The sequence below is a fragment of the Diadema antillarum genome, unplaced genomic scaffold (assembly GCF_040938485.1).
Source record: "Diadema antillarum isolate AM-2024a unplaced genomic scaffold, OU_Dant_1.0 scf00000075, whole genome shotgun sequence".
In the NCBI taxonomy this organism is placed as follows: Eukaryota; Metazoa; Echinodermata; class Echinoidea; order Diadematoida; family Diadematidae; genus Diadema; species Diadema antillarum.
In genome coordinates, this window is record NW_027270964.1 from 4,588,764 (window position 1) to 4,615,644 (window position 26,881).

General features: G+C 40.1%; 1 protein-coding gene across 1 annotated transcript; it reads right to left on the reverse strand.

The window, feature by feature from the left end:
• Positions 1–1,227: 1,227 nt before the first annotated feature.
• LOC139717427 (extracellular tyrosine-protein kinase PKDCC-like) lies at positions 1,228–25,383 on the reverse strand. Its single transcript, XM_071628927.1, has 5 exons — positions 25,211–25,383; positions 17,244–18,141; positions 10,010–10,144; positions 4,397–4,592; positions 1,228–3,292 (listed from the first exon to the last, which is right to left on the reverse strand). Exons 2-5 carry the CDS (start codon positions 17,703–17,705, stop codon positions 3,072–3,074), a joined length of 1,014 nt encoding a protein of 337 aa, XP_071485028.1. The 5' UTR covers positions 17,706–18,141; positions 25,211–25,383; the 3' UTR covers positions 1,228–3,071.
• Positions 25,384–26,881: the final 1,498 nt, after the last annotated feature.

Here is a 26,881-nt window from a genome sequence, read left to right on the forward strand (position 1 = left end):
ATGTGTTGGCAAGCAGCATTTTACAAAGATTAGTTGAATAATGATTACATCACAGATGCTTATCTCAGTGAATTTAAAAACCCAACATGCGCTCTGCCTACAAGGTAATGACGTTGTTCTGCTCAAAATGCAAAAATTGCAACCTATGTTAGTTAACAGGGTTGATGTCTTACCCCTATTAGCTAGCAAAGGGCAAGAAATACTTTCTGAGAAAAGCAAAATGTGCTTATTCTTTTGTTCATAAACGGCTGCAGTGGTCAAATTCAATACGCACGAGAAACTCGGACAACCATTTTTCTGAGATGTCGAGAATCACTCTTCAATCGTTGGTCAGTTATTATCAGAAGTCTGAAATACATATTCATATTTTCTCTTTCTGTTTCTTTGGTGTTTATTGTTCATAATCATATCCAGGATACAATACCTTGGCAACGAGTAGTGCAATGAAGGGAACCATTTCATTTGACCGATGAAGTCTTGACATAAGACGCTACTATACAACCCCTGCCACACGGCATTTTACTCCGACGAAGCAAAACAGACAAAATGACAAGTGTAAATCAACACTGAATTTCACCAAAAGTGTGATATGTTTGGTCTCGCAAACATGGTTGAAATCATTTTGTTCATTACGACTTGCAGGCACATTCGGTTTGATCAACAAAGTTCACTGTGCTGAGTGTAATGGTTTTGTCACTGAACTACATAGAGACAAAGACAAAATATTGCTTTCATGTGAAAAGTCATTTGGAGCGAATCAATGATCATGGACCAGTAGTTCCGTAATGATGTTAAACACACACAACAAAGTCACACACATACACACACACACACACCCATACGCACACACAAAGCCCCTGACCCATAGTATTTTTTCCATTTTGTATTTTTTCTTCTGAATGATTGAGGCACGTTATGGGTTGCCCTACATTGCTCAGAAGGCCACTCAGAGCGAGAATTCATCTTCACTACAGTACTACAGTGGTCTGTTGGGATCACAATTATTGCGAATACATTTTAGTAGTACCATGGACCTACTACACATGGACATTCATCGCTCGTTAATTAATTCGTGCACCTGTTTCTGTCAAAAGCGGCACAAAAACATTTTGAACATGCTTTCCTGCTTTGATCCAGTGTTGTCCACCGACAGCCAGCCTGGATAAAAACAAGACGGCGCTTTGAGAAATCTAAAAACTACGTGCGCAGAAGATAATAACTCTCTTAAATCAAGAAATATGCATGTGCAGCTGTAGTGCATATTGCGAAATCATCGCTAAAGCAATTTCATTTGCGAAATGTAAGTACTTTACATGAAAAAGCAAGTAATTAAGCAGGTTGACTGTGATTTGTAATCTATTTTTCCCCATTTGTCGCACATTGTTTCAGAATAAAAATGGGCAGTGACAGTAGAAGACATGCTTGTCTTGCCATTCAGGGATGTGACATGCATGGCCGCAAGTGGCCGCTTCAGTAATTACAAATTTTGTGACGCAAAATTTGTCCTTGTTTCAGGTTTGCTGCTCCCCATCATTGGTGTTTATTCAAAGGCAGTTGAGTCTGAAAAGGCACCTCAGCCAAATAGGACCGAAATGAGGAAAACCGGGTTCTTTTGTCAGTGATGATGCACGATTACACAATCGTCATTGTCCAAACGTCTGAATGTACTCATTAAAATGCACATAATCAGGTACGGTGGCGGTGGTGAACACTGGATCAAAGAAAGACCTCCGTTCATGGTCCATATGTGTAGTAGGTCCATGGTAGTACGCAGCGCAGCATGATGGAGTTGGTATACAGGGTGTCTCGAAAAAAAATATACATTTTTGAAATAGCTGCCAAATAAGAAATATAATGATTCTGGGGGAAAAGGTTTATATGTATGGATAGCTTATGGACGACACTATATGACACCAAAAAGTCTAAAAATAATTCAGGCTTGAATGAGTACTGCTCACTACAAAGGGTACGAAAATTAGGCTGCGAAGGAATTAGCATTTGAAGTTTGCGACATGTGAGTCCGTTGGAGCTTATACAAAGCTGAAGTTGATATGATAAACTCATGATCAAATGCGATCAGATTGGGTTTCCTGAGTGAATTTTGTGGTTATTAAACCAAACTTTAATGCATGAGTAAACCCCAGTTGCATTTATTTTATTGTAGCATTGCAAATTTCTCTGGTAGACTCAATGATGTGTTCATATGAGTCAGGATGAGGTGATGGTTCATGTTGCAATTTTCATGTTACAAACTCTTATTTTTTACATCTGTGACTTGAATGAAAACCTTCGCCTTACATTGCAGTTGTTCTCAGAAAATTGACTACTTATTTAGGTTACCCATTGACCTATAAAGAATAAATAGCTGACATCATCGACATTTTTTTTTTTTGACAATCCATTTGAATATTCAATGTAACATAATCTCTACCTGGCCAAGTAAATCAATGAGAACGATGTTCAATGTGGGGTGGAGGTTTTTATTCAAAGACACTGATGTTAAAAAATCTAACAGTGTGTAACAGTGTGTCACTTGATCATGATACATTGTACATTACGAATAAATTAAGAGCTGTAAGTTGTTACTCAGCCCTAATTCATCTTGGAGTGTTGGACTGACAACCAAAGATGGAGAGGCCTTAGTTCACACCACAGCAGCGTTCTTTTATGGTAGCAGAATGTATTTTGGTGTCATATGAAAGATGAAACCATATTGTAACTATCCTTACAAATAAATCTTTTCCCACAGATTGCAATTGATCATGAATTTAATAACTTCAGTTTTGTAAGCTCCAACGGACTCTCCTCTCGCAAAATTGGAAGGCTAATCCCTGCGCAGCCGAATTTTCATACCCTTTACAAAAGTGAGCAGTGCTCATCTAAGCATGAAATATTTTCAGACTTTTTGGTGTCATATGAAAGTTGAGTCCATGAGCTATCCATACATTTAAACTTTCCGTCAGAAGTGTATATTTTTTTTTTCGGCGGGCATTTCGGAAGTGTATAGTTTTTTTTAGACACACGGTAGTAAAACTAGGCCTCCTGGACAGCAGTTCTGTTCTTTTTCAAAGTCACGACAATGTTGAAAACACATCAGCCAAGTCGACCAGCGACTGATGAAGTTCGTTCGCGTCTAGTTGATAGTTCATGAGTTTCTTGAGAAGCAAGTCTATCCTTCCCTTGATTCTGTCCGGCGGGTTGGCGAAGAGAGGCTCCAAAATTTCTATAGTGGCAAGGAGTACATTGGCTTTGGCGTTGATCCCCATGCAGGTAGAGTTCAGGCATTCGATTCCTGTAAGAAAAGGTTCGAAGCAAGGCAAACGTCAGGGGTAAAAATGTCTGTATATAGTCCGCAGAAAGTGGAATGAATAGTTACAACGTTTATTTGAAATTTGACAACTCTCACCGCACACGCACGAAACTGAAAAAAAAGAATACTACATTTCAAAAAAAAAAAGAATAACATATTGAAGAAATTATCAATGTCTCACCTGATTAATTTGGTGTATATTCTGCTCGTTGATATCGATTTGATTTTCATGAGATTGCAAGACAAAAATTAATATAACCCATGCAGAACTGTTCGTAAAGCGAAACATATACAACTTGATTCTGAAACGGTGAGGAACGTGTTTCATCTAAAGTGCGAGTTACCAATACTTCAAAGTGTATTTTATCGTACCATTGCACTAGGCAAATGTTTCACACATTCTTAAAGGGGATGGCTAGTAACTGATCAGTGGAAATCAGTGGGAATGCAGGGGGATAATTGTTCCAATCCTTGTGGGATTCATTTAAGAGTACATTATATATCTATCGTTGTGTGAAAATTATTTGCTTCAGAATGGTCTCGTATTCAGGTAATGTGCAGTTTAATGTTTCCAGGTTAGCATGCCTGTACAGTGACGGGGCATTAAACTGCACATTACTTGAATATGAGACCGTTCTGAAGCAAATAATTTTCACACAACAATAGACGTATAATGTACTCTTAAATGAATCCCACAAAAATTGGAACAATCATCCCCCAGCATTCCCACTGATTTCCACTGATCAGTTACTAGCCATCCCCTTTAATTTAGCTAATTTGGCAACCATAAGAGCAAGGACGAAAACTTGGCCGGCTATTATACCCTCCACTGATTTCTGAGAGATCAGTGGTCGCCTCACCATTCAAGTGCAGTCTCCTTCGCACCCGAATCTCAGACGTATACCTCCACAGCAAACAAAATGTATACCCTACTAGCAAACAGAAAATGCTAGACGGTTTCAGTCCTTCCACGCACAATACAAGAATAGAACCAATTACCTAACTCTCTAACTAATCCAGAACAAAACTACCTTCAAAATCCGAAGCTAAAAAACATCTCATCAAGCAAAGCACGCAGTATCATACCCGCGTTCTCGCCTAGTATCCCACAATCACGTGACTTCTGACACCGCCTTTCCTCGCTGGACATGTCATCGAGATCGCCCAACTTGATCCTGCCGTCGACCATGATGAACTGGCTCAGTTTGAGGTCTCCGATCTCCAGTGAACCAAGCGGCGAGTTCTCCAGGAATACGAGCAACTCCGCGATGTCGCTCCCGACCTTGACGTAGGGGAGAGAAGAAAAAAAAATATATCGATGACACGCCTTGAAGTGTAGGCTTTGAGGAGACATCTACAATAAAAATTTTCCCTCTCCATTGCTAGCTGCAATCGTTCCTATATGGATTTCATCACAGTCAGTGGCGGATCCAGAGGGGGTGGACCGGGCGTGCGCCCCTTCTTTATTTTTTATCAAAAACAAAAGACATAAAAAGAAAAAATGGAGGTGCATGCGCCCCCTCCCCATTCAATTTTGTCAAGGTGCCTCCCCTTTATAGAATTCTGGATCTGCCCCAGATGAGATATTTCGTATAACAAATCAAGTCGCCCTATTCTGACCAAGATTGAAGCAAAATTCTTTGTTATTGTAATGTCCCATTACACCTGAAATCACATTAAAAAGTATAAGAATCATTACAGAATTAACATGTGTGCGTATTAAAGTGGGCTTATACTATCTTTGTAATGGAAACCATCATTGTGTTTATGTTCGCAGTCAGCTCTTCAAGATACGCGCTTGTTGAGTCGTCAGGGTTATTTATGATACATACCCATTCCCCGCGAGACCCCTTCCCATGATGCAAAGGAAATGACGGTCACTTCCGAACCACGCAAGCTTTTGAAGTTCAAAGTCGGCACATGAAAGCGCAGCGTCACGTTTTATACGGACCAGAGGGAGTTTTAGCCAGAGGTCACATCAAGACATGTACTGGCAGTCACAATCTTAACATGAATTACTCCCTCTGATAGGACGTTTTACTAGGTTATTGTGATCCTATAGGAGATGGGTATTTTCAACGTGTGCTTGGATATTATTTAGTTACATGTACTTATTTAAAGTGTTTTCCAAATGACCGATTTTTGTTCTTTGGTTTATTTTTGTGTGTTTTTTTTTCTGTGTTTTTGTTTTTGTTTTTGCTTTTGTTTTTGTTTTTGTTTTTGTTTTTGAGAGAGAGAGAGAATTACAAAACGTCAGCCCACTACACAGCTCTGGTCAATTTCTTACGCCTAGCATGTTCAAGAGATGGAGTCGTTACAGTTTTATTCCCTTTGAACCCATTTCAATGCCACCACTCAAAAACATTCAAAGTACAGTATATAATATATGTACCAAGCTGGATCTGCCCCACAGAAAGGCAGACAGTTATTGACTGACAAGTCACTCTCCAAAGGAAGATATTTCTTTATCGTGCATGGTAGTGACTTTTTGCTACCCCTATCTATAAATGATGAGCGGTACAAAATCAGATAATGGTAGGCTAAAGCAAGGGGCTACGCGAAATAATTGTGCAAAGATTGATAAAATAAAAATGAATGTTACTCGACCTGACATGTCCGAACAGCAACTGAACATATCCATCTATCAGGAACTGTACTTGAAGATGAATATAATTACAACATCAGATTCAATGGCGGAAATTAATGTGGGGAAAGAGATGAAATCGGCTTTCCATTGAGGTACAAAATTTCAAACACTTCCACAGCACATAGATCTAATTTACACTTTGCACATATACTTCTGAACGGGTTTTTACTGTTGATTTCAATACGTTTTATACAGGGAGAATCTAATTCCATGTAAACAAACAAACCATACCCGACATGGTGTTATACTTCAAAAAGAGTTTATACGTGCTTATAATGTAGAAACATGGAAGTATTAAAAGGTGGTATCAAAGGCACGAGTGCACGAGTGAAATCGTTTTGTTAATCTTTATAAAAATTAACTAACAGGTTGGAATACCCTGAGTGGATTAATAGGGGGATTCACACGCGACCAAAAAAAAAAAAAAACGAAAACAAAAGGAAGAAGAGAAAAAAAGAAAATAAGCGCGATCAGCAGGGCGATCAACCCAAGAAATCTTGCTCTTATTTCTGAATTAGAGCGCTCGGTAACCCGCTGTTTTGTACGTGTGAATATATAATATAATATGATACCTATCAAGATGCTGGACTTGACGTAATGATGTGCGCATTGCAGTGGCGTATCTAGGGGGGGGGGGGGGGGGGGGGGGGCAAGGGGGGCACGTGCCCCGGGCGCCACTCCTTGGGGGCGCAAAAAACGAAGGAAAAAAAAGAAAAAAAACGAAGAAGAAGAAGGAGAAAGAACAGAAGAAGAAGAAAAAAAAATCACCCGGAAAAGGGGGGGGGGGCAGAAAAACAAGTCAAACAAGATAAAAACAAAATATGATGATGACGCGGACAAAATGACAATGTTTATTGTGTTCACACAAGAATTCCATGTTCTGTCAGCTGAAATACAAAAATTTTCGGCTCGCTCGCTGCGTTCGCTCGCCAAAATCTATATAAATAAAGAAGGTAAGAACAAAACGTGATGATGACGCGGACAAAATGACAATGTCTATTGTGTTCACACATGTCATTTTATATTTAGCAGGCAAAATGTTACACGGAGCAGCGGCTGCAATTTCATTCGTGTCTGAAGCGATCGCCGATTGGATCAAGAGAGGACGCCAACGGTTTCGAACATGGGAGGGGGGGGGCGCAAAAAAAAACCCAAATCAAAAAAGATAAGAACAAAACGTAATGATGACGCGGAAATATACAAATTTCGGCTCACTCGCTCGTACTAATTTAGAGTACTAGTTTTAGTCCTCAGTCCTCAGTCTGTTGGTATAAATCGTTATCTATAAGGTCGTCACTATATCTTGATTAGAATTGTAAGATTTAATAAGCAAAAACTGACAAGAATTCCATGTTTTGTAAGCTGAAATACAAAAAATTTTCGGCTCGCTCGCTGCACTCGCTCGCCAAAATTTATCCCAAAAAAAGAAAAAGAAAAAAGAGATAAGAACAAAACGTGATGATGACGTGGAAATATACAAATTTCGGCTAAATCGGGCGTACTAATTTAGAGTACTTTTTAAATTCCTCATGAATGCAGTTTGTTGGTATAAATCGTTATCTATAAGGCCGTCACTATATCTTGATTGGAATTGTAAGATTTGATTAGCAAAAAATGACAAGAATTCATTGTTTTCTAAGCTGAAATAACAAAATTTTCGGCTTGCTCGCTGCGCTCGCTCGCCAAAATTTATCAAAATTCATTACATTTAAATCACCCTCAAAAGAACCCTTTTAAGTGCTTGAAAAAGCATATCATGTGGACTTTGTTTAAAGTCCCTACCGGGATGGGGTTGGGGTTGAACACTTTTTCAAAAAATTAGGGGCGCAATTTTCGCGCTTGCCCCGGGCGCCGTTTTCCCTAGATACGCCACTGAGCGTTTGTCCCAAATCTCTTTGGTTTGTCCTCAAGAACGCGCCGCGCGTACAGCGAGTGCTCTTTTCACGATCTGCGACGTACAATGTATAATACAGCATGTAATAATGTAACTTTGCAACATATTTGTTTATAAAACAACGATACTCGTTCAATATGTTCAAGTGGTTTCTTCCTAGTGAATTCGTTCTTGCTGTTATACGCTTCCGATCAAATTGCCTAGATTTAGCAAGTTATCTCGTGGTCGGAGATTTTGGGCCCGACTCCACGAGAGACTTGCGGTGTCTTTAACCCTAAAAAGACTGGGGGGGGGGGGATGGGGCCTAAAAGGCCCCCTCCCCCTCGACATTTCGCGCGATTACTCTGCAACACGCAATGCTCTCGCTGCGATGCTGTATGACTTTTTTCTTTCGAGTTTACCGCACATTTTGACACCACATTTGTGATGCCCGAGGGGACGGTTCTGAAGTTACATAACTTTTTGTATGCACGTGAGTCCGAAAATGGCTCAAAAATGTGATTTTGTGTACAAAGTCAATGCAAATTGAGTTTTTTCACATGGTTCATATAAATATGCTTATTTTTACTCTCAATGGCTATAATTAATTTGTTTTAGGAGTATTATGCTTCGAAAAGTGTCTGCCACAAATTTTGTTAAAAAACAACAAAAACAAAAGGTTGAAAAAACAAAGAAATACATAAGAAATTCATAAAACAATAAAATAAATAAGAAATTAATTTGATACCGAATTTTTTTTCAAGTACATTTGCTAAGAATGCCACAAAGAATAACTAGATACAAAATGAGCACTTTTGGAGCTTTATTTACTGATTTAGATCAAAGAGTCTGATTCCATGCATAAATTAGCATAATTAATCAAACTAAAATAAAAGAAGACTATTTTGAAAAATTTAGATATACGATCTTGTAGATAACATCGCACACTACCATTGTGCAAATTTCCGCGGCGATCGCGCGATCCACGACCGAGATCTTAAGGGGGGGGGGGGGGGGGGGGCCTTAGCCCCCCCCCCCCCCTCCCCCCAGTCTTTCGGGCTACCAAAATAGCCCAGTCTTTTTAGGGTTAAGGAAACTGTGTTGAGTCACCATGGGTGAGATATTTTGTTTCTTCGATTTTATTTCAAGTCACTACACTGAGCTCGTACAACGAGTGTCCAAATTTGTGCAATCATTATATTCTTGTTATTTCTATCTTTCACTTCCGAGTTCTATTTCGGGTGTCTGTGTATTCGTTTTTCTTCTTTCCTTCTAACTTGTGTTCTTTCTTTTTTCAAAAAAATGTAAAGAAATACATAGATAGCAAGCATGTTCTCTTTCGTGTTAGAGGAATTATAACACGATTTCTTTCCTCTCTTTGTTATTCAAAGTTCCGATGAAAGAAAGAATGAAAAGCACGAAGCTGTGTTGAGTCTCCAGGATATGAAATTGAATTGAATTGAATTGAATTGAATTGAATTGAATTGAATTGAATTGAATTGAATTGAATTGAATTGAATTGAATTGAAAAAGCACGAAGCTGTGTTGAGTCTCCAGGATATGAAATTGGTGAGTATAGGCATATAGTGCAGGCTTTGATCTATATTTTTCAGTGATTAATCAACAATTCCTTTCCCTCCCTCCGTCTTGCAGGTTTATGCACAGTCTTCATTCTTTATACAGTACATGTATTCACAACAACAAAAAAAAATATTCGAAAGTACTGACATTCAACAGCTTTCTTTTGCTTCAGTAAATGAAAAGACAACTGAGAAACCTGACGTTTGACGATGAGCCTTTGGAGTAATGTCCATCTCGATGACGTCATCGCCCATCAAAACCTGCTCGACGGGATAATCACTCGGCGCGTTAATCATCATGAGAGATAGAACGTGAGAATTTCTACAATTCAAGTTCTTTAGTGACCCAAGACGGACAACTTCAAGAGTAAACTAAGCACAGCCTACATAGCGAGTGGGAACTCTACAGCTCTTGAACCTCTTTGCATACCATACGGTAACTGCATAATGTCATACATGTTCTGATCCTATTCTACGGAAAATACAAGTAGCTCTACATGGAATGGAACAAAGTTCAAAGTCCACCGATCCCAGTCATGGTTTGCTATAAAATATAAGCAAACCCTTGTTTGGTCTACTTCAGCGTGTCTTGAACCAACCTGTAGTCTTTCAGCCCAGGTGAATTGCTTCAGTCGGTACTCGCTGAGCTTCTTCCCAACCTCGACCACAGAAACGATGCCCTGGTCGCGTACAGACCCCGTCACAGCGTCGCCTCGAACGCAGAATCCAAGGAGCTGTGAAAATGAAAGACGCAACTGATTACAAAAAAAAAAAAATGTCATCCTTGCCGTCTTAATGCTTGCTACACGTGTAATTATACTTAATAAACTTTTATGACCTGTTGAATTGTGAAGTTCTTGATTTACTTGAGGTAGAAGCATTTAACGTTCTGGTGTTGTTTTTATGAAATACATTAATGTATATTAATACAGAAATTATATTTGTTATATCATGGTACAAGGCCGCAAATCAAGATGACCCTTAAATACGGAAAATTAAGGTCTCTGTGAGGTCAATCTGATCGGGAATCGACAGCATAGCTGTTCTCTGGAGAATACACATAAATCATAACATAATGCTCTATACCAGTCCGGCATGACTATGCCATGTTGTCTACGAGCTGACATTTCACGAGCGCGTAAACACAGGAAAATACTCATTTTCTTTTTATACCTGATTTCATAAACCACTTATTTCGCTGAAACTTCATAATGCATAGCATACATCAATGCAACAATTCCAAGTTCAATTAAGTGAAACTTGGCTTAGAATAGTTTTCTGCACATTGCTAAGTAACCTAAATAACATTTAGAGAAACAGGACGTCTCGTTCCGGCAAAGCTGCCCTTATAAAGTATAGTGGGCCTACTCGATTTCAGTACGGGAGGCATCCGCACCTGAATGTTTGATATTCACTTCAGGTTCAGAACTCGTATTTGAATTGTCAGTCAGCTCGCGTATCACAGCTTCTTCAGAGTTTTGTGGCTACACTATCTCACAGTGACATGACACTCGATATATCTACTTTGCCTGCTCGCATGTCATCACTCTCGGATTGTGATGCACGGAAGGCTCTCCGGGTTTGTTAAGGCACAGAAGGTTACAGGTCAGATCTTCTCTAATTCTGATTGGGATAAAACTTAGTATTACAGACAGCTATTGTAGCCTGTGCTGAAGAGCGGCAAGTTGTTCAATCACACTAGCTCTGTCCTTTATTTAAGGCCCTGAAAGCGATTTTATGTACACAAGAAATACAACCAGAAGATGACCACACATATCAAGCACGCACTAAAACCTTGCCGCAAAATCAATATGAAAATTTGGAAAAGTGGGAAACTTTTTATAAACCCCTTTTCTTTAGCTGCTACTTAGTAGTTGCCCAAACGTGGCACACAGTAACAACACAGTAATTTGTATGACTTGCTCACAACAGCGAAAGAAAACCGATCAAAACAGCATGATCAAAATAGCATTTGTTACATCAGTATTTTTAACAAAATAATAGGAAAGCTTGTGGTTGAGAGGGACTTTTGAAAAGAGGACATCACCACAGGGGAGGGGCACTGCTGTAGGTACCCTACTGCTGTAGGTACCCTACGGTACAAATATAGTGGACTGACTGTATTATTTTACAGATGAGAAGAGACCACACTGTAATCTCTCAAATACTTCACACTATTAACCCTTGAACAAATTTACCGAACGACATGCTTTGGTGTGGTTTGATTTTAAGACTTTGACACCTTGTTTCACTCAACCGACAACAAAGGTTTCAGAACAATTGCCAGGGGTATGATTTAACAAAAAAAAAGTGTCTCCAGACACCGATTGCCATTTCACGCTTCGATTATGTCATTCCTCGTGCTCTAACACAATATGGAGCCTTTCAGGCGTAAGTTTCGTCAACATTAAGTGTTTTTCGTGTCCGTGTACAGAGAGATTACTGTTTGCATAATGCCTTCAACATTGACATTGCGCGACAGTGAGTCGGAGAACTCGTGTTGGCAAACGGCTGTGTTCCAGATTGAGGGAATTCACGGTGGTGTAGTTCACATGTTTCGGCTTGATTCGGCGTGGTGAATTGGCGGATAGCCAAATAAAGAACACCTGTGAATACTTTAGAATGAATTGACTTTTAAAACGTAACGAAAAGAGAAAAAATAATGACTGATTCCTTCCACATTTTTTTTTTATACATCCGACTGCATGGTAAAACCGAACAATTGCGTTCATGGGGCCTACAATGTAATCTTGGTAAACTCGCTTTATTTTGGGTTCTGAGCGTTCTCTGACTTTCGCGCCTTTCTTTATCATTTTTTTTTTTTTTGAAACTGTGGAATCACAATATTACGTATCAACTTATAGTCTTAACGGATCTGGGAATCCATTTTCCCACTCTCTAAATGTAAAGTGGTGGAGTAACAAGCCCACTTTACTGTAGAGATTGTAATGACGGAAGGCTGGAATATGAGTAGCTTTCATGCCAAGACATGTCATATAAGTTTATGGAGCAACTTGCCCATTTTACTGTACATAGTGTTTGTGGAACCAGAAAGCTGGAATCTATTCATTACCAAGATACAATAGCTGCTTGGTACATAGTGTATTATATAGTGCCACCACGCAACCTAAAGGTTGAATGAGTTTATGAAACAAAAGAGGTACTGCCACCCTACTTGAATAGTGGATTTAGTGGCAATGACTGGACAGTGGCAATGACTGGACAGTGACTTAGAGATAGAAAACCACATAAAAGTGGCTGGTATTGTTCTACGTTACTTTGAAGTTTGCCACTTTGTGATGCCGTACAAAGAACCAGAGTAGAGCATACATGTAAAATGCTTTGTATTAAGTCTCTTTCTCTCCCTCCCCCTCTCTCTCTCTCCCATCTCTCCCTCTGCCTCTTTGTCTCTCTCTCTCTCTGTCTCTCTCTCTCTCTCTCTCCCTTACCATTCATGGTCAGTTTTTGTATAAAGTTTTTGTATAAAGTTTCTTTGAGAAGGGTTAGTCAGGAAAGCTTGGGTACGATACCAGAGATAAGTATTATGGGATAGTAGGAACAGGAAAGTATATATGATAGTAGGGCCTATATATTGGAAAAAAAGACTTCGAATCAGTCTCTCTCCCCAGGGAGGTGGATTCCCACCTCCCTGCTCTCCTCTCCCCAAGCCCTGTGAAGTGGAAGGACGTGTTCAAATTTCTCAGAGACCAAGCTGTTATATACTTGAATGCTTTAGTGGAGAAACTCAACCTTTTGCATCTATACACCGAATTCCGTCTTGACATAACTAAGTCATGTCTACTGTACATCAGTTCAAAGTTGATAAGATGTTTCGAATGATATTTTATGGACGCTTTGCTGTACATTCGAAACGGTCTGTTATAATTATGTTGGTCGATCTAAGGAGGAGTCAAATGACCACTTAGTGTTTTGGGGACCAGACATGCAGCTTTTAGAATGTGCAGCAATCCCGAAGTAACTTTCATTTGGACGAGGACCCCCCCCCCCCCAACTGTATAGATGTTTCGAATGATATTTTCTGGACGCTTTACTGGACATTCGAAATGGTCTGTTATCATGTTGGTCGACCTAAGGAAGAGTCAAATGACTACTTAGTGTTTTGAGGACCAGACATGCAGCTTTCAGAATGTGCAGCAATCCCGAAGTAACTTTCATTTGGACTTGAACCCCCCCCCCCCCAACTGTATGTGTGAGTCAACTCAACGCAGAGATGTCTTCAAGTCATCATTCGCGGCTCCTCGTCACTTCATGAACTGAGCGCTCCGACGAGATTCGCCATCAGTTAGCATGTTAAGTCGACCGCGAGAACTGTATTTGTGAGCATTTTGCGCGAAAATTGAATGGTAGTGCATGACCCAATCCCCTTTATTGAATTCAGAGTGGACTTATATGTGAGTACATTCTTATCTCTGTCATTTGTATATGTATAATAACTCTTTTTATTTTTCATGGTTCAAAGAGATCAAACTGATTGCTCTGATGCGTGACCTTGAATAAATCTCAACACCAACAAGGTGATTAATGTAATCCAATGTGTACCACATTGTCTTTGTCACTGCTTTGACGCCCACATATTTGGTTTGTTTAATGCTTCTGTGTGATATATCCATTTGGATGAAATTATGTATTCGGGGTGAGAATAAGCCATCCTGACAAGTGACTTTATTCTACAGTACACATACTCTAACACCCCCCTTACATAAAGATAGCGTCTTTTTTAAGCTTTTTTTGTTTATAACATGCCATGAAGCTTTAAATTCATTCGTTCCATCCCCCAGTGACTAGACCATACAGTGAATTTGAATGGGCCTAACTTAAAATACCGTTTTGTAAACCTTATCATTCCCCCATCAAAATCTTAATTTTTAGAGAGATAGAGGGAGAAAGATACAGACGCATTACGTCCGTACTTACGTGAAGATCACATTCTGGTGTAATACACATTATGGTGAGAAAGAAAGAGAGAGAGGGGGAGGGGGGCATAGGAAGGAGAGGCGAGATGTAGTGTCGATTTGTTTGTTTGTTTGTTTGTTTGTTTGTTTGTTTTGTTGTTGTTGTTGTTGTTGTTTTTCAGGGTGTTCAGGAGTCACTGCCTCCCTGTCGAGATTTTTTTCTCAGTTATGCGATTGTAAGTTACCCCATCCTACCAAGAGGGGGCACCAGGAAAACCCCAGCGCAGCAGGGAGGACAATTAAACCATTTCGGCCCCAGGGAATTTTGATTCCTAGAGCCTCAGTGGTAGCAAAGGAAGAATGTTTATTCTTGAGGGTTGTACAAGGGTCAAAGGCACGGTGTGACCTCAGCAGGTCTCTCAGCTCCACTCCCCAGAAATCGGGGTCAAGTTAGACATAAAGCTGGCGCTGGGGAGAATACAACGTTATCGATACTTGAACACGTTTCAACGTATACCATGTTCAGTGTATAAACGTACACAGAACAGAAATATTATAAGCACGAATAATGCTAGACAAATAGACTACTCAGTATCGTTGAAAGAGATACACCTGTTCAAATTTGCTCAGTCAGATGACTACTCATTTACATGTACCTAGACAAAGGAATGAGGCAGTTCTTATTGAGCAGAATTGACTACAAATCTTTTATTTCAGTATTGTTTTCTATTTCATCATACATCCTATCGAATGTGGTTACGCCCAGGCGCGCCGGAAGCAGTTTTGGATTGGGGGGGGGGGGGGGGGGGGGGGGGGCAAACATTGGAGGGGGCTCAAGATTAGACCATGCATATGTTACACAATATACACATACACACACACACACACACACACACACATTTATTATATATATATATATATATATGTAAAGTAGCGTACGGTGGGTCGAAACATGGGGGGGAACCATAAAGTAATTTCGACGGTCTGTATGCTTGTGCGTGTGTGCGTGAGCAATAATGGGACTACAATACATTACGGAATGTGATACATTCAACAACGCAGTCATTGAGGAACATTGTAAGTTTTCCTTACATGGATTATGGAATGACGGTACGTGTGAAACGATCGACAAATTATATACTGTCAGCAACATAAGGTGAATGGCATAACAATAAAATGCGAGCGAGCGAAGCGAGCGAGCTTGAAAATTTTGATATTCTACAGTTCCGAAACTGGAGTTTTAATTATTGTAGCTACATATTTCGCTTTGAAATAAATGTATTTGCATCGGGCGCAACTGCTGGCAATTATTGGCAGCAACATTAGGAGAATGGCATAACGATTCAATGCGAGCGAGCGAAGCGAGCAAGCTTGAAAATTTTGACATTCTACAGTCCCAAAACTGGGGTTTGTAGCTTTATCTTTCACTTTGGAAATTAATGGGGCGGCGCATCGGCCGCAACTGCTGGCAATTACTGGCAGCAACATTAGGAGAATGGCAAAACGATTCAATGCGAGCGATCAAAGCGAGCGAGCTTGAGAATTTTGACATTTTACAGTCCCAAAACTCCCGTTTGTAGCTATATCTTTCGCTTTGGAAATTAAGGGGGGGGGCATCTGACGCAACTGCTGGCAAACATTAGGAGAGTGGCATAACGATTCAATGCGAGCGAGCGAAGCGAGCGAGCTTGAAAATTTTGACATTTTACAGTCCCAAAACTCCCGTTTGTAGCTATATTTATCTTTCGCTTTGGAAATTAAGGGGTGGGGGCATCGGGCGCAATTGTTCTACTGGCAATTACTGTCAGCAACATTAGGAGAATGGCATAACGATTCAATGCGAGCGAGCGAAGCGAGCGAGCTTGAAAATTTTGACATTCTAGAGTCCAACAACTGCCGTCGTAGGTATGTTTTTCGCTTTAGAAATTAAGGGGGAGGCGTACCGGGCTCAACTGCTGGATGCGAGCGAGCGAAGCGAGCGAGCTTGAAAATTTTGACATTTTACAGTCCAAAAGCTGCCGTTTGTAGCCACATTTTTTTCCTTTTATTCATATATATACATATTTATTTTATTTTCTTTGTTTATTCATTTATTTTTATTATCATTATTATTATTATATTTTTTTTTGGGGGGGGGGGGCAAAAATGCGTTTTGCCCCCCCCCCCCCACTTTTTGGATAGGGGGGGGGGGGGGGGCCCCCGCCCCCCCCCCCCCCCCCCCACTTCCGGCGCCTATGGTTACGCCATTAGATGATTTGCATACATGTATTGTATTACAAATCTTGATATTACATTAAAAATGTCGTCATTGTTGTATTTGAATACTTTCTTATTCATTGCTTTATTGACAATGTTGATTCATCAGGTTTGTTTCGAATATCGATCGTTATTATGTGCTAGGGAGTGACACATTAGGGCTCACATGCCTCTCGGTGTAGTAGAGAATTTTATGTGCGCCTATCACATGAGCCACTCCTTAACATCTAAATTCTATGTATAACATGTTACAACCGATTGTATGGTCAAATATATGAATAAATAACAATACTGACAAAGAAAAGAAATAATCATAATCCTAATAATAATCATAATAATCATAATAATAACAATAGTAAAGTTCGTGATTTCTAATATTGACAGTGGATGATGAACACGTGTGAATATACCCTGTTTGCTGTGATATGGCTCAAGTAGGCCTACATGTATATGGCATAATATAACGATGTTGTGCTATGCGGTGGGGTATCGACTGATATTCTACCTTTTAAGATACACAGGTGGGGGTTTACCTGACTCTAGCAGCATCCTGGACACATAGACATTATTCTTCACATCGCAATATAAAAACAAAACATGTTGTGTGACACTGAACGACCATGTAATACAAACATATATTCGAGTTCCGCTGACCAGTCATTACCTTCAGGATTCGTTCGTTGCTAAGCTGCAGACTGTAAGCTATTTCCTTCATCAGTTTGTAGTTGGCGTACTCGTAACATTCCTCCTTCTGCCTGTAAGCCCGCTTGTTAAAGCAGAGTTGCACGTCTTTCACCGACGGTGTCACCATTTTAATGGCCACGCCTCGACCCCGGAAGGTTCCGCCAAACACCTCCTTCGTCGTGCCCTTACCGATGGGAGCTACTTGCTGCATGCGGCTGATGTCCCTGCAAGTCAAAAATTTCCCCGATGTGTTCGCTTGGATGAATTCGGGGTTGAATCCCATGTCCGGATGCTTCTCGAGTAGGTCGAGATGGAGGCCGAGCACGGCACTGCAATGGTTTACCATCAGTACGAACACGAAGATGTACATTGCCGTTAACCAGCGAGCTCGGGTCACTGTCTTTCGAGGCGTCCGAAAGAAAATCCTTTTGAAGTTCAGCATCACTGCAAGTGTATGCAAACTCAGTAGGCCTGTATCAATGCAACACGGACTCTTTATGAGTATCCCTACAGTGTGTATGTAAGGTTCAAATCCTGGTTATTAATATCACTCGTGCTACAGTCTGTAAGTGCACGTCGATATTACAACGTGTACTTACAAAACTTCAAATCTGCAGGTGCAATGTGCAACACACAAATCCGAGAGAACTGGGTCACTATACAGAGAAGATTGACAGGTCCAAAGCGCACGACCGCCTTCACAGCTTTGATAGCATGACAGACGACACAGTAGGCTGAAATGACCGCACAGCGTCGTCCCCTCGATGTGCGAGTATAGTGAGAGATAGGTAGGCCTTGTACGCGGCGATGAAAGACACCCTCTTGGGACCTCAAATTTTCATGAAGACGATAATCTCCAGAGAGCCATGATCATAGATCTGAAGAGGTTGGAAATATCACCAGAAAAAAGAAGAGAAATAAATTACTGAAAACAATTCTTTTGCAGTTTTCAACGCAAGCACTACTGTCCTTAGTACTTGACAAATTGAATAGGCGCTCTTTGATTATTTCTGTAAATAACCTTATCATGTCAAACTGCTTTTAATGCTAATAATATACCACACAATCTTATCTACCGCGTACAACAAGGATTCCCATGCAGCGCGCCATACATGTATGACTGGTGATTATAGTTATACAACGTAATTATACACATACAACACCATTGAGGACGAAACCACACATCGCAGAGTCCTGAAACGTGTTCTAGGGAAGAAGTATACGCAGATCTTATCGATACATTTTACACATCACAGGAAGATTTAGCGAAAGCTAATGAAGATTAAATTGCTACATAACCAACATATTTATTTGCTAAATCTCAATATTGACAGAATTACCATTCTTCGTTTTATACGACCTGTGCTCAGACACCTCTAAAGAGGGAGGGGGAGCTAGGGGGTTAATCGCTTGAACTGTTAAGGGAGTGCAAAATAAAGCTTTTCATGCGAAGGAGCCAAAAGATTTACTTTGGTATCCAACCCCAAACGCATCGTTATAACCTCGCCCATTCACTGGTCCCATTCGCAGTTAATGATGTTTGAACAATAGCTGTTTCCGCGCCGTCTGTACACAACCTTCTGCTAATGGTTTTGTGTTTTGGTTTCTTCTGTGGCATGACCTCCCGTTAGAACTCTTGATCTGAACCGATCCTTTCATGTAAGGACGATAATGCCTTTGTTCATTTCGAGAGTCTCCCTCTTGGCTTGGGGAGGTAATTGGTGAGGTTAATTCACTGTCTGTGCCTCTGATGTCACTCAAACAAAGTCTTATTCTTCGAGCAAGCATTCCTCATCTTCACAAAGAAAAAAAATAGGGACGGTATGACGGCGACACTAAAATTTCACCATGATACATCGTAATATCCAATAATCCCATGGGAACGAAAGATTTGACTTGTAATATCCTTTAAAAAATCATCAACAACAACAACAACAACTACAACAAATCATTTGAGAAAACAAAATCAATAATAAAATGCCAGAATTCAACGAAAATCCGCCTGGTAGACGGTATAATTCACAATTAAAGGCCTAACATTGACCATTCAATCTCGGGCGACGGAAAATGACTAAATCGAGGCGAGAGAGACATGGATATTTGGTGAAAGCGTTTATTTCCGGTGACAAAGCGGGACGTAATTTGATTTAGAATCTAACGATGGTCCATTCACACCTGTACAGTGTTTTGACAGCATTGAAGGGGTGTGCATAGGGGACACAGTGAAAGAACATTATCAGGGACAGGGAAGGATATTCCCGGTAGATGTTACCCGCACCCCTCAACCCCTCCCTCTCCAAAAACAAACAAACAAAACAAACAAACAAACAAACAAACAAGCAAGCAAACACACACACACACACACACACAAAAGACACAATTAACGAGGTACCTATCAAAAATATGTGACTGCAAATCTTGTGTTTGGTTTGTGTGTGTGTGTGTGTGTGTGTATGTGTGTAATAATTATCTTTTTTTCTGTGTGTGGGAATATCATGTCCGACTTCTGAAACATGAACTTGCGGATTGAATTTTGTGGCAAAATATATTCTATGCAATCTCACATACCCCTGAATTTTCCTGGATTACGTTTATTTTTTTTTTCAAGTTAAGAATACAATAAGTGAAGGTACATGACGACAGTTTAACTGGTATGCACTAAAGATACAGCAACAATTCATGAATGTATAAATGTCATAGCAGGCAATGACTCACCAACAGTCGTAGCACATGCAATAATTCCAGAACACAAAAATGACATAAAATAAAAAAGACAAAACAGAGTTTATCAAGGGATGGGCAGGAGGAGGAGAGGTCGGGACTTGAATATCCACTCCATCATGAAGCAATCTCCAAGTAATAACGGATAGGCACTATTTTTACATAGTTGATGCTATGTAGGCCTACAATGCATCATGCACTCCATTGTGTTCCTATAAGTTGATATCACAGACGACGCTTTTGTCAGCTAACTGGCGTTTTTTCCACGAAAGTTCTCCATACATGTAGGCCTAAATCTTTTCTTTTCTTTTTTTTTTTTGGGGGGGGGGGGAGGGTGCCGCTAAACCTGAAGGAAATCTCCTGTTTAACGCATTGATAATTTCGGATCTCATAAAAGAGGTTCATGTCAGATCATACGCTCCTTATAATGTCATTCAAGTGTCTATCACCGACAATCGTAATTGATGTATGGGTCAAACACGAGTCGCCAAGCTTTATACGGGAGGGAGTTAAACGGGGCCAGTGCGGTGAGTAATACACAGCACATCATGACTGCGGTTACGGACACCGATTCGTCATTCACTCTGTGTAGCCGTCGTGTCAGGATTTACACATGCGTGACGTCATAATGCGTGTTATAATACATACTGTACAGCTCCTGTAATTTAGGGCAAGATAAGCTTTAAACTTTGCTTTCCAGAAAAGGCTGTTACTAGGAGCTCATTCGTATTGCAGTACAATCCTGTGCAATGCCGAGTAGTCTTATTCTTAAATGTTATGATTGATAAATAAAATCACTCGCTGTCAATTCCATGACACTTAGTAGGCCTATTCATTTACTCTTCTTGTTTTCATGGCTGAAATCTGGATTTGACAACTCGCAACTAAATTGAATAGCACAAGAATACGGACAGTCTACCCCCATCCCACTTTCCGCCTTCATTAACGGCATGATCAGCTCTGACAATTCACATTTGTATGGATTTATACAAGTTTTCCTGTATAAAAGAGTGTAAATCTATCGACTGATCATCATTAATGAATCATCTAATCTACCTTTCTCCGCGTGATTTCGTCTACCGACTGGCTGACTGGTTCTTCACGAAAATTATCTAATTATGCAGATATTATAATTTGCCAACAATCAACACACTATAGAGTCTCAACGACATATCTCTATCCAAAGAATATTGATTAATCCGTGATTTAGACTGCAAATTCATGATTTAAGTAGACATGGCGTATAAGTGAGATCTGTACTCAGAACAGACCTATAGACGGATAGTCGGTGAACAATTGTGTGGAAACGTGACTGCCTAAATTTGCAAGAAATATGACTAAAAAGCGCACACGCTTTCATTTTCACGATGGACCTGGTACTTTTCGTTTTGACGGGAGACTAAAACCAAAACCGTCTCTGTCATTTCTTACAGTGGTGTGGAAAATTGCTGGAAAGTTAAGTAGGACAAACTAACCACCGCCCACCGACGAAAATTCCAAAAGAAGGAAAACTAAATCTGGCAGGGCGAGGCTTTATACGGAGTGTCATGGAGACACGCGAGTCACCATCAATGGATCTACTTCCACAGTACTGAAAGCTGACCTTGTTTGACTCTGTTGTGACCTGCTCCATATCTCAGTAAAGTGCGATGATCACTCTCATGGCAACAGCACAGAGTGTCAAGGGATGGTATAGTAAAGTATTGGTTGAGGTGAGGATCCAGCTTCTAACTTTTTGTGAGATACTTAGTAACGACTTTATAAGTGTACATTCTAAGAGGAATTCAGAATTTTACTTGATGAGAATCCGTTTTGAAATGGCTGAATCCAAAAACAAAGTAAAACAAAGCGACCATCTCAGCAATTTCAACACTACAGTATGTATATGTTTCTTATCAAATTAACTACGAATTTCTCTTAGAATTATTGTGCTGTTTGATATTTCATAAGAGGGTTCACATTATCTTCAACAAATATCACCATAAGAAGTTGGAAACCTGAAGCCTCAATCCAATCGAAACTGCACCATCCCTTTTAAACAAAGCTGAATGAGTATACGGACGGATATTCATGAATTTCATGATAACTATACAGCGAGAGAAAGAGGACAGAACATATTATTTCTCAAAAGTAGTCGTAATAGAAGCATAGCAGCAGTGTAAAATATGAGGACGATGAAGATCGTAGAAGGGCCGGGTGGTAAGGCAGAAGAAAGGACAAACAAAAGGGGCGAGGAGCGAGAGAAGGCAGAAAATAGAGACATGGGTGGGTGAGGGAGAAGTTAAAGATAGCTGGTTGTGGGTGTCAAGATATCCGTGCCTTTAACGGAAACATTCCCGCTCACACACCCATCGACGAGGGTATCAACCTATCATAGGTGAGGATACTGTGGATCTAGATGGGACATAGACATACCCTAATGTTAGTAAAAACGTGAAGATCTCTTCGAAATGAACCACAGAGATAATAACCATTACAAATACTGAGAGGTTCTAAGTATTATATTCATCTCTACGAGCTGGACCCAGTTTCGCAAAAATGTGAACAACTAATCACTTTGAGCTTACACATTATGCGGTATAATAAATATCGTGATTTAGTACATTAGATTTTAAGTTGAAATAATGTAAAATTTGGATAATTATGAAGTATGAATAATCGTCCTATGGTAATGAGTTAAGGTTTACTGAGTTCTTCTAGTGGTAAACATTAATAGACCAATGTTAAAAGTAAAATAATTTGAAGGTGAACATGGAAGTTCACGATCTACGTAATGCTTATTAATATTTGTACATTTAGAGATAGCACTCTGTTCTATTTTTCGTAATTTACAGTTAGCTACAGTACTTACATACTTTTATCAACTTGTGCACATGTGTCAACACATCCTGCATGGAATTTTTTCCTTCCGACATGCCACGATGAAATATAATATCTCTCATTGACAGTTGATAAAATTAGGTCATTTATACAAAATTGCAAGTGACATGTTTGCCGGAAGGGGAATTAGGAATCAACACTAAGCGGCAGCTACAGTACCCATCAGACACTTTCTGGCTTCTTTCACCAATGAGGTGTGAGGCGAGCTTAAATACAGATTGTAGTCCCGCCTTGGTTTCATATCGTTCAGGCTTCGCTAATTTCATCCTGGTTAGGGGAAATAATGCAAAACAGAAACAAAATCACATAGTCAGTAAGAAAAAGCAACCGTGAACCATGACATCTGTTTGCTATTGTTTTGCAAGGCTTTCCCGTTTGTCACGGCAAATTTGAAGACGATATCGAGCAAGTGCAACAAGAGTCATTTGTTGTTGTTGTTGTTGATGATGATGTTTCACGGAGTGCTAGTAAAAATCAAACTAATATTGCAGCAGGTTAATTCTAGCGGAGAAATCTTCCTTTCTTTCTGTCCATCTTTTCCCAAGATATATCCGTCATCATCTTGAAAAAAAAAACCCAAATATTTTATATCGTTCTCTACGACCGCCATGATCAGAATATTGAATAGGAAGTGATGGTAGAATGTACTACTTCATTGCTGCTGAAAAGTAATGAGTGTGAGAAGCAGATGGCAGTTGGAAAGTAAGGAATAAAGATTCATGATGTGTGAAGATGCCTAAAATGAAACGGGATGTCGACCTCCCGCGATTTATAGAGTTCAGTAGGTCTAAATAATTTCAGACTCGTCACTCAATGTCACTCCTTTATCGGTATTAAAAGCAAGAATGTCAGTAGTGCCCATAGTGGTACTGATATGTAGAAGTGCCTATATGTATCTTTATAAGACGGTATATTATTTTTCTTTACTTCACTTTATTCCAACAATGATGTAGGACAATTCCTGTTTATCGATCAACGCATAAACAATGTTTATACATTTTCCGAGACGTGTCAGGCAGGAGTGATCGTAAAACTCCACTATCAAGAGATGCCCGCAGCCCCCTTCTCCTCTCGTTACCCCCCTCCCCTCGGAGTCCATCCTCCCACTCCCACCGCCGCCCCCCCCCCCCGTCATTACGTTATCCATCTAAATGACTCCGATCTCCTTCGTCAAAACGTTACGGTCCTTTTGCTGAGTGTTTTTAGAAGAGAAGCGAGGTGACTGAACTGTATAGACCGAGACTCGCACTAGAGCAGCGTGAAACAAACTCTTACAAAGCAGAGGCTTACGCGCTTATCTTTATTTGGCTCTATTCACATTGTGAGGCCTTGTTCAAGACGAACGCCCAACCTGTCTCTGCTCGAGATGGTTTGTCTACGCAGTACCTAGGCGTCTCAGGGCTACGTCCCTGCTGGCACGTGGTATAATTGGTGAGATGAGGACTGGGCTTTTAACTTTTTGCAAGATACTAAAAAACCACTAATGAAATAGTACAAAGCATACTATTCTTAGAGGATATTCGGAATGGCTGAGACATCCACACACAAAGTAAATCAAGGCGATTGTAATGAAAGGTGGGACCCACCGTTTATTAGGATTGCCTTGTTTTGGATATCTCAGCCATTTCAAAACATATTTTCATCTCAAACAATGAATTCCTCTTGGAAGTGCATGCTTGTTCATATATTATAAGAGGTTTCTCGTTATCTCAGCATGAAGTTAGGTCTCAACCAAAACTATACGATCCCTTTAAAGCCCTGGCTTCCTTTAAAGCCCTGGCTTCTTGAATTTTGCTTGAAAGTTGAAGCACGGATCACATTTTCAAATGGAGGGCGCGTGGCATAGTCCAGTCAGTGATAGAAAGATTCGTCTGTCCGGAGGACTCTTGAGGGGATCCGTGATGCCAGACGCAGTCTCCGCGGAACATTCCCGACGGACAGATACAGACCGATCTTTCGGTCAAAGTCAGTGATAGCATATATATCATAAATAATTATATACTTCATCCACGTTGCTCGTCAATTATCATTACAGTAGTGTCATAGTTCTGGGAGATAGTAAATTCGTGTACATTGTATGTATGTAGATAATGGTAACCGACCTTTGATCCTTGGCGGCATGGGAAACGAAGCAATGAGTAGGCCTACTCGACAAACACTTTTGAGGATAACGGCCAGCGCACAGCACCGTACACACGGGGATGTTCTCTCCAGCTCCCACCTCCCAATCCCTGTTGGACCCTGGTACACCATGCATGTGAGAAACCCGAAGAACCCAAGAACGAAAGAAGGCAATGGATGATGACACAAAATAAAAATAAGTCAGAGAAACACAGGGTTACTTACATTCACCTTTCATCATTCTCGAGCACACACCCGCGACGAAGGAATCACCCCGTATATTACGGCTCCTGAAAGCTGCTCACGAAGACATCATCCGTATCGATCAACTGGATGCGGCCTGTGTCACTGGTATAATTTGCGCATGGTCTGGAGCAAAGAGCGTAGAAACTCGTTCTACACGTTCTTTGGTCTGGAATGCATGGTCGTGGGACTCCACGGACAAGATGAACTCGCTTGGCAAACAGTGGACGTTCAAGTGGCAAAAGGGGGCGCTATAGCTGTACTCTTCGGATCCAACATTACTCTTCTGATTATGAGTTGCCAACCAAACAGTGGTCAGTAGAGACTCCTCGTGTATGGCTAGCCCAATGTACATATTCATTCTCAGATTATTTATATCTCTATATATTTGTAGCGTTTTTCTCCACCCATGTCAAGTTTAACATGTTCAGTGTTCATATATATATATATATATATATATATATGACCCTGCACCTCAAAACAAACAAAAAGTCGCCAGACATGAATTTTTAGTTAAAGGACAAGTCCACCTTCATATACATAAGGATTGAGAAAATGAAGCAACATTAGTAGAACACATCAGTGAAAGTTTGAGGAAAATTGGACAATCCGTTCAAAAGTTACGAATATTTTAAGTATCTGCGCAGTCACTGCTGGAAGAGAAGACTACTACAGTATATGATGTCACATGCGTACAACTATAAGGAAAATAAAAAGAGAATTTCACAAAACTTTACTTTTTGAATAAAGTGCACAGTTCTACGACTTGCTACTGACGTATGTTAAGGGTTATATTATTCCCCCTGCCTTCTGAAAGAGAGAAGTCGAGAGTTCTTTTGTTATGGGAGAAAAATGGAAATATGTTGAATTTCCTTTATTCTTTCTTTATATCGTTGTACTCATGTGACATCACAAGCTACAGTAGTCTTTTCATCCAGCCGTGCCTGAGCAGAAACTTCAAAAATTCATAACTTTTTAACGGATTGTCCGATTTTGCTCAAACTCTCACTGCTGTGTTCTACTAATATTGCTGCATTCACTCAACCCACATGTCTATGAAGGTGAACTTGTCCTTTAAGACCATATTCTGAAAGAGCAGACTTTAAGCTTTAAAATGATGTATAACTCAAATCAAATGGACTCTCCTAACCTTTCTAAATATTGGAAAGAAAGCACAAACTCAGGAAAAGTGTGAACTGAGAAAAGAGGCTCTGAAGCACGGTGTCTATTCAAGCGCTTAATCTTTTCCAAACCGTGCTGGCTGTGCGATGAATGGGACAAAAAACATGAAGTAAACCACCAGAGTAACAACAATGAAGGGATTATCAGATTAAACTGAAATTAAGCATGCCTCATCAACACATTCTGTCCATAATTAATACCAACTTTAAAAGCAGTAGCACTATCCTTTCAAAAGTTATTAGAGTTGAAAGTGAAGAGTGTGGACAAGGTTTTTCAGAAATGAAAAAGGGATTCTAAAGACACACCTAATCACACTATTCTACCAAAAATGTTCGAGATAAACTGCTTAAAAAGCACACTTTCCTGCCCGTTTTATGATACCAAATTTAAGCATAATGTAAAAGAAGACCCGCTCTTTCAGAAAATATGAAAAAGTCAATTTCGGCTAGGTTGACCCATTTCACTTATTTT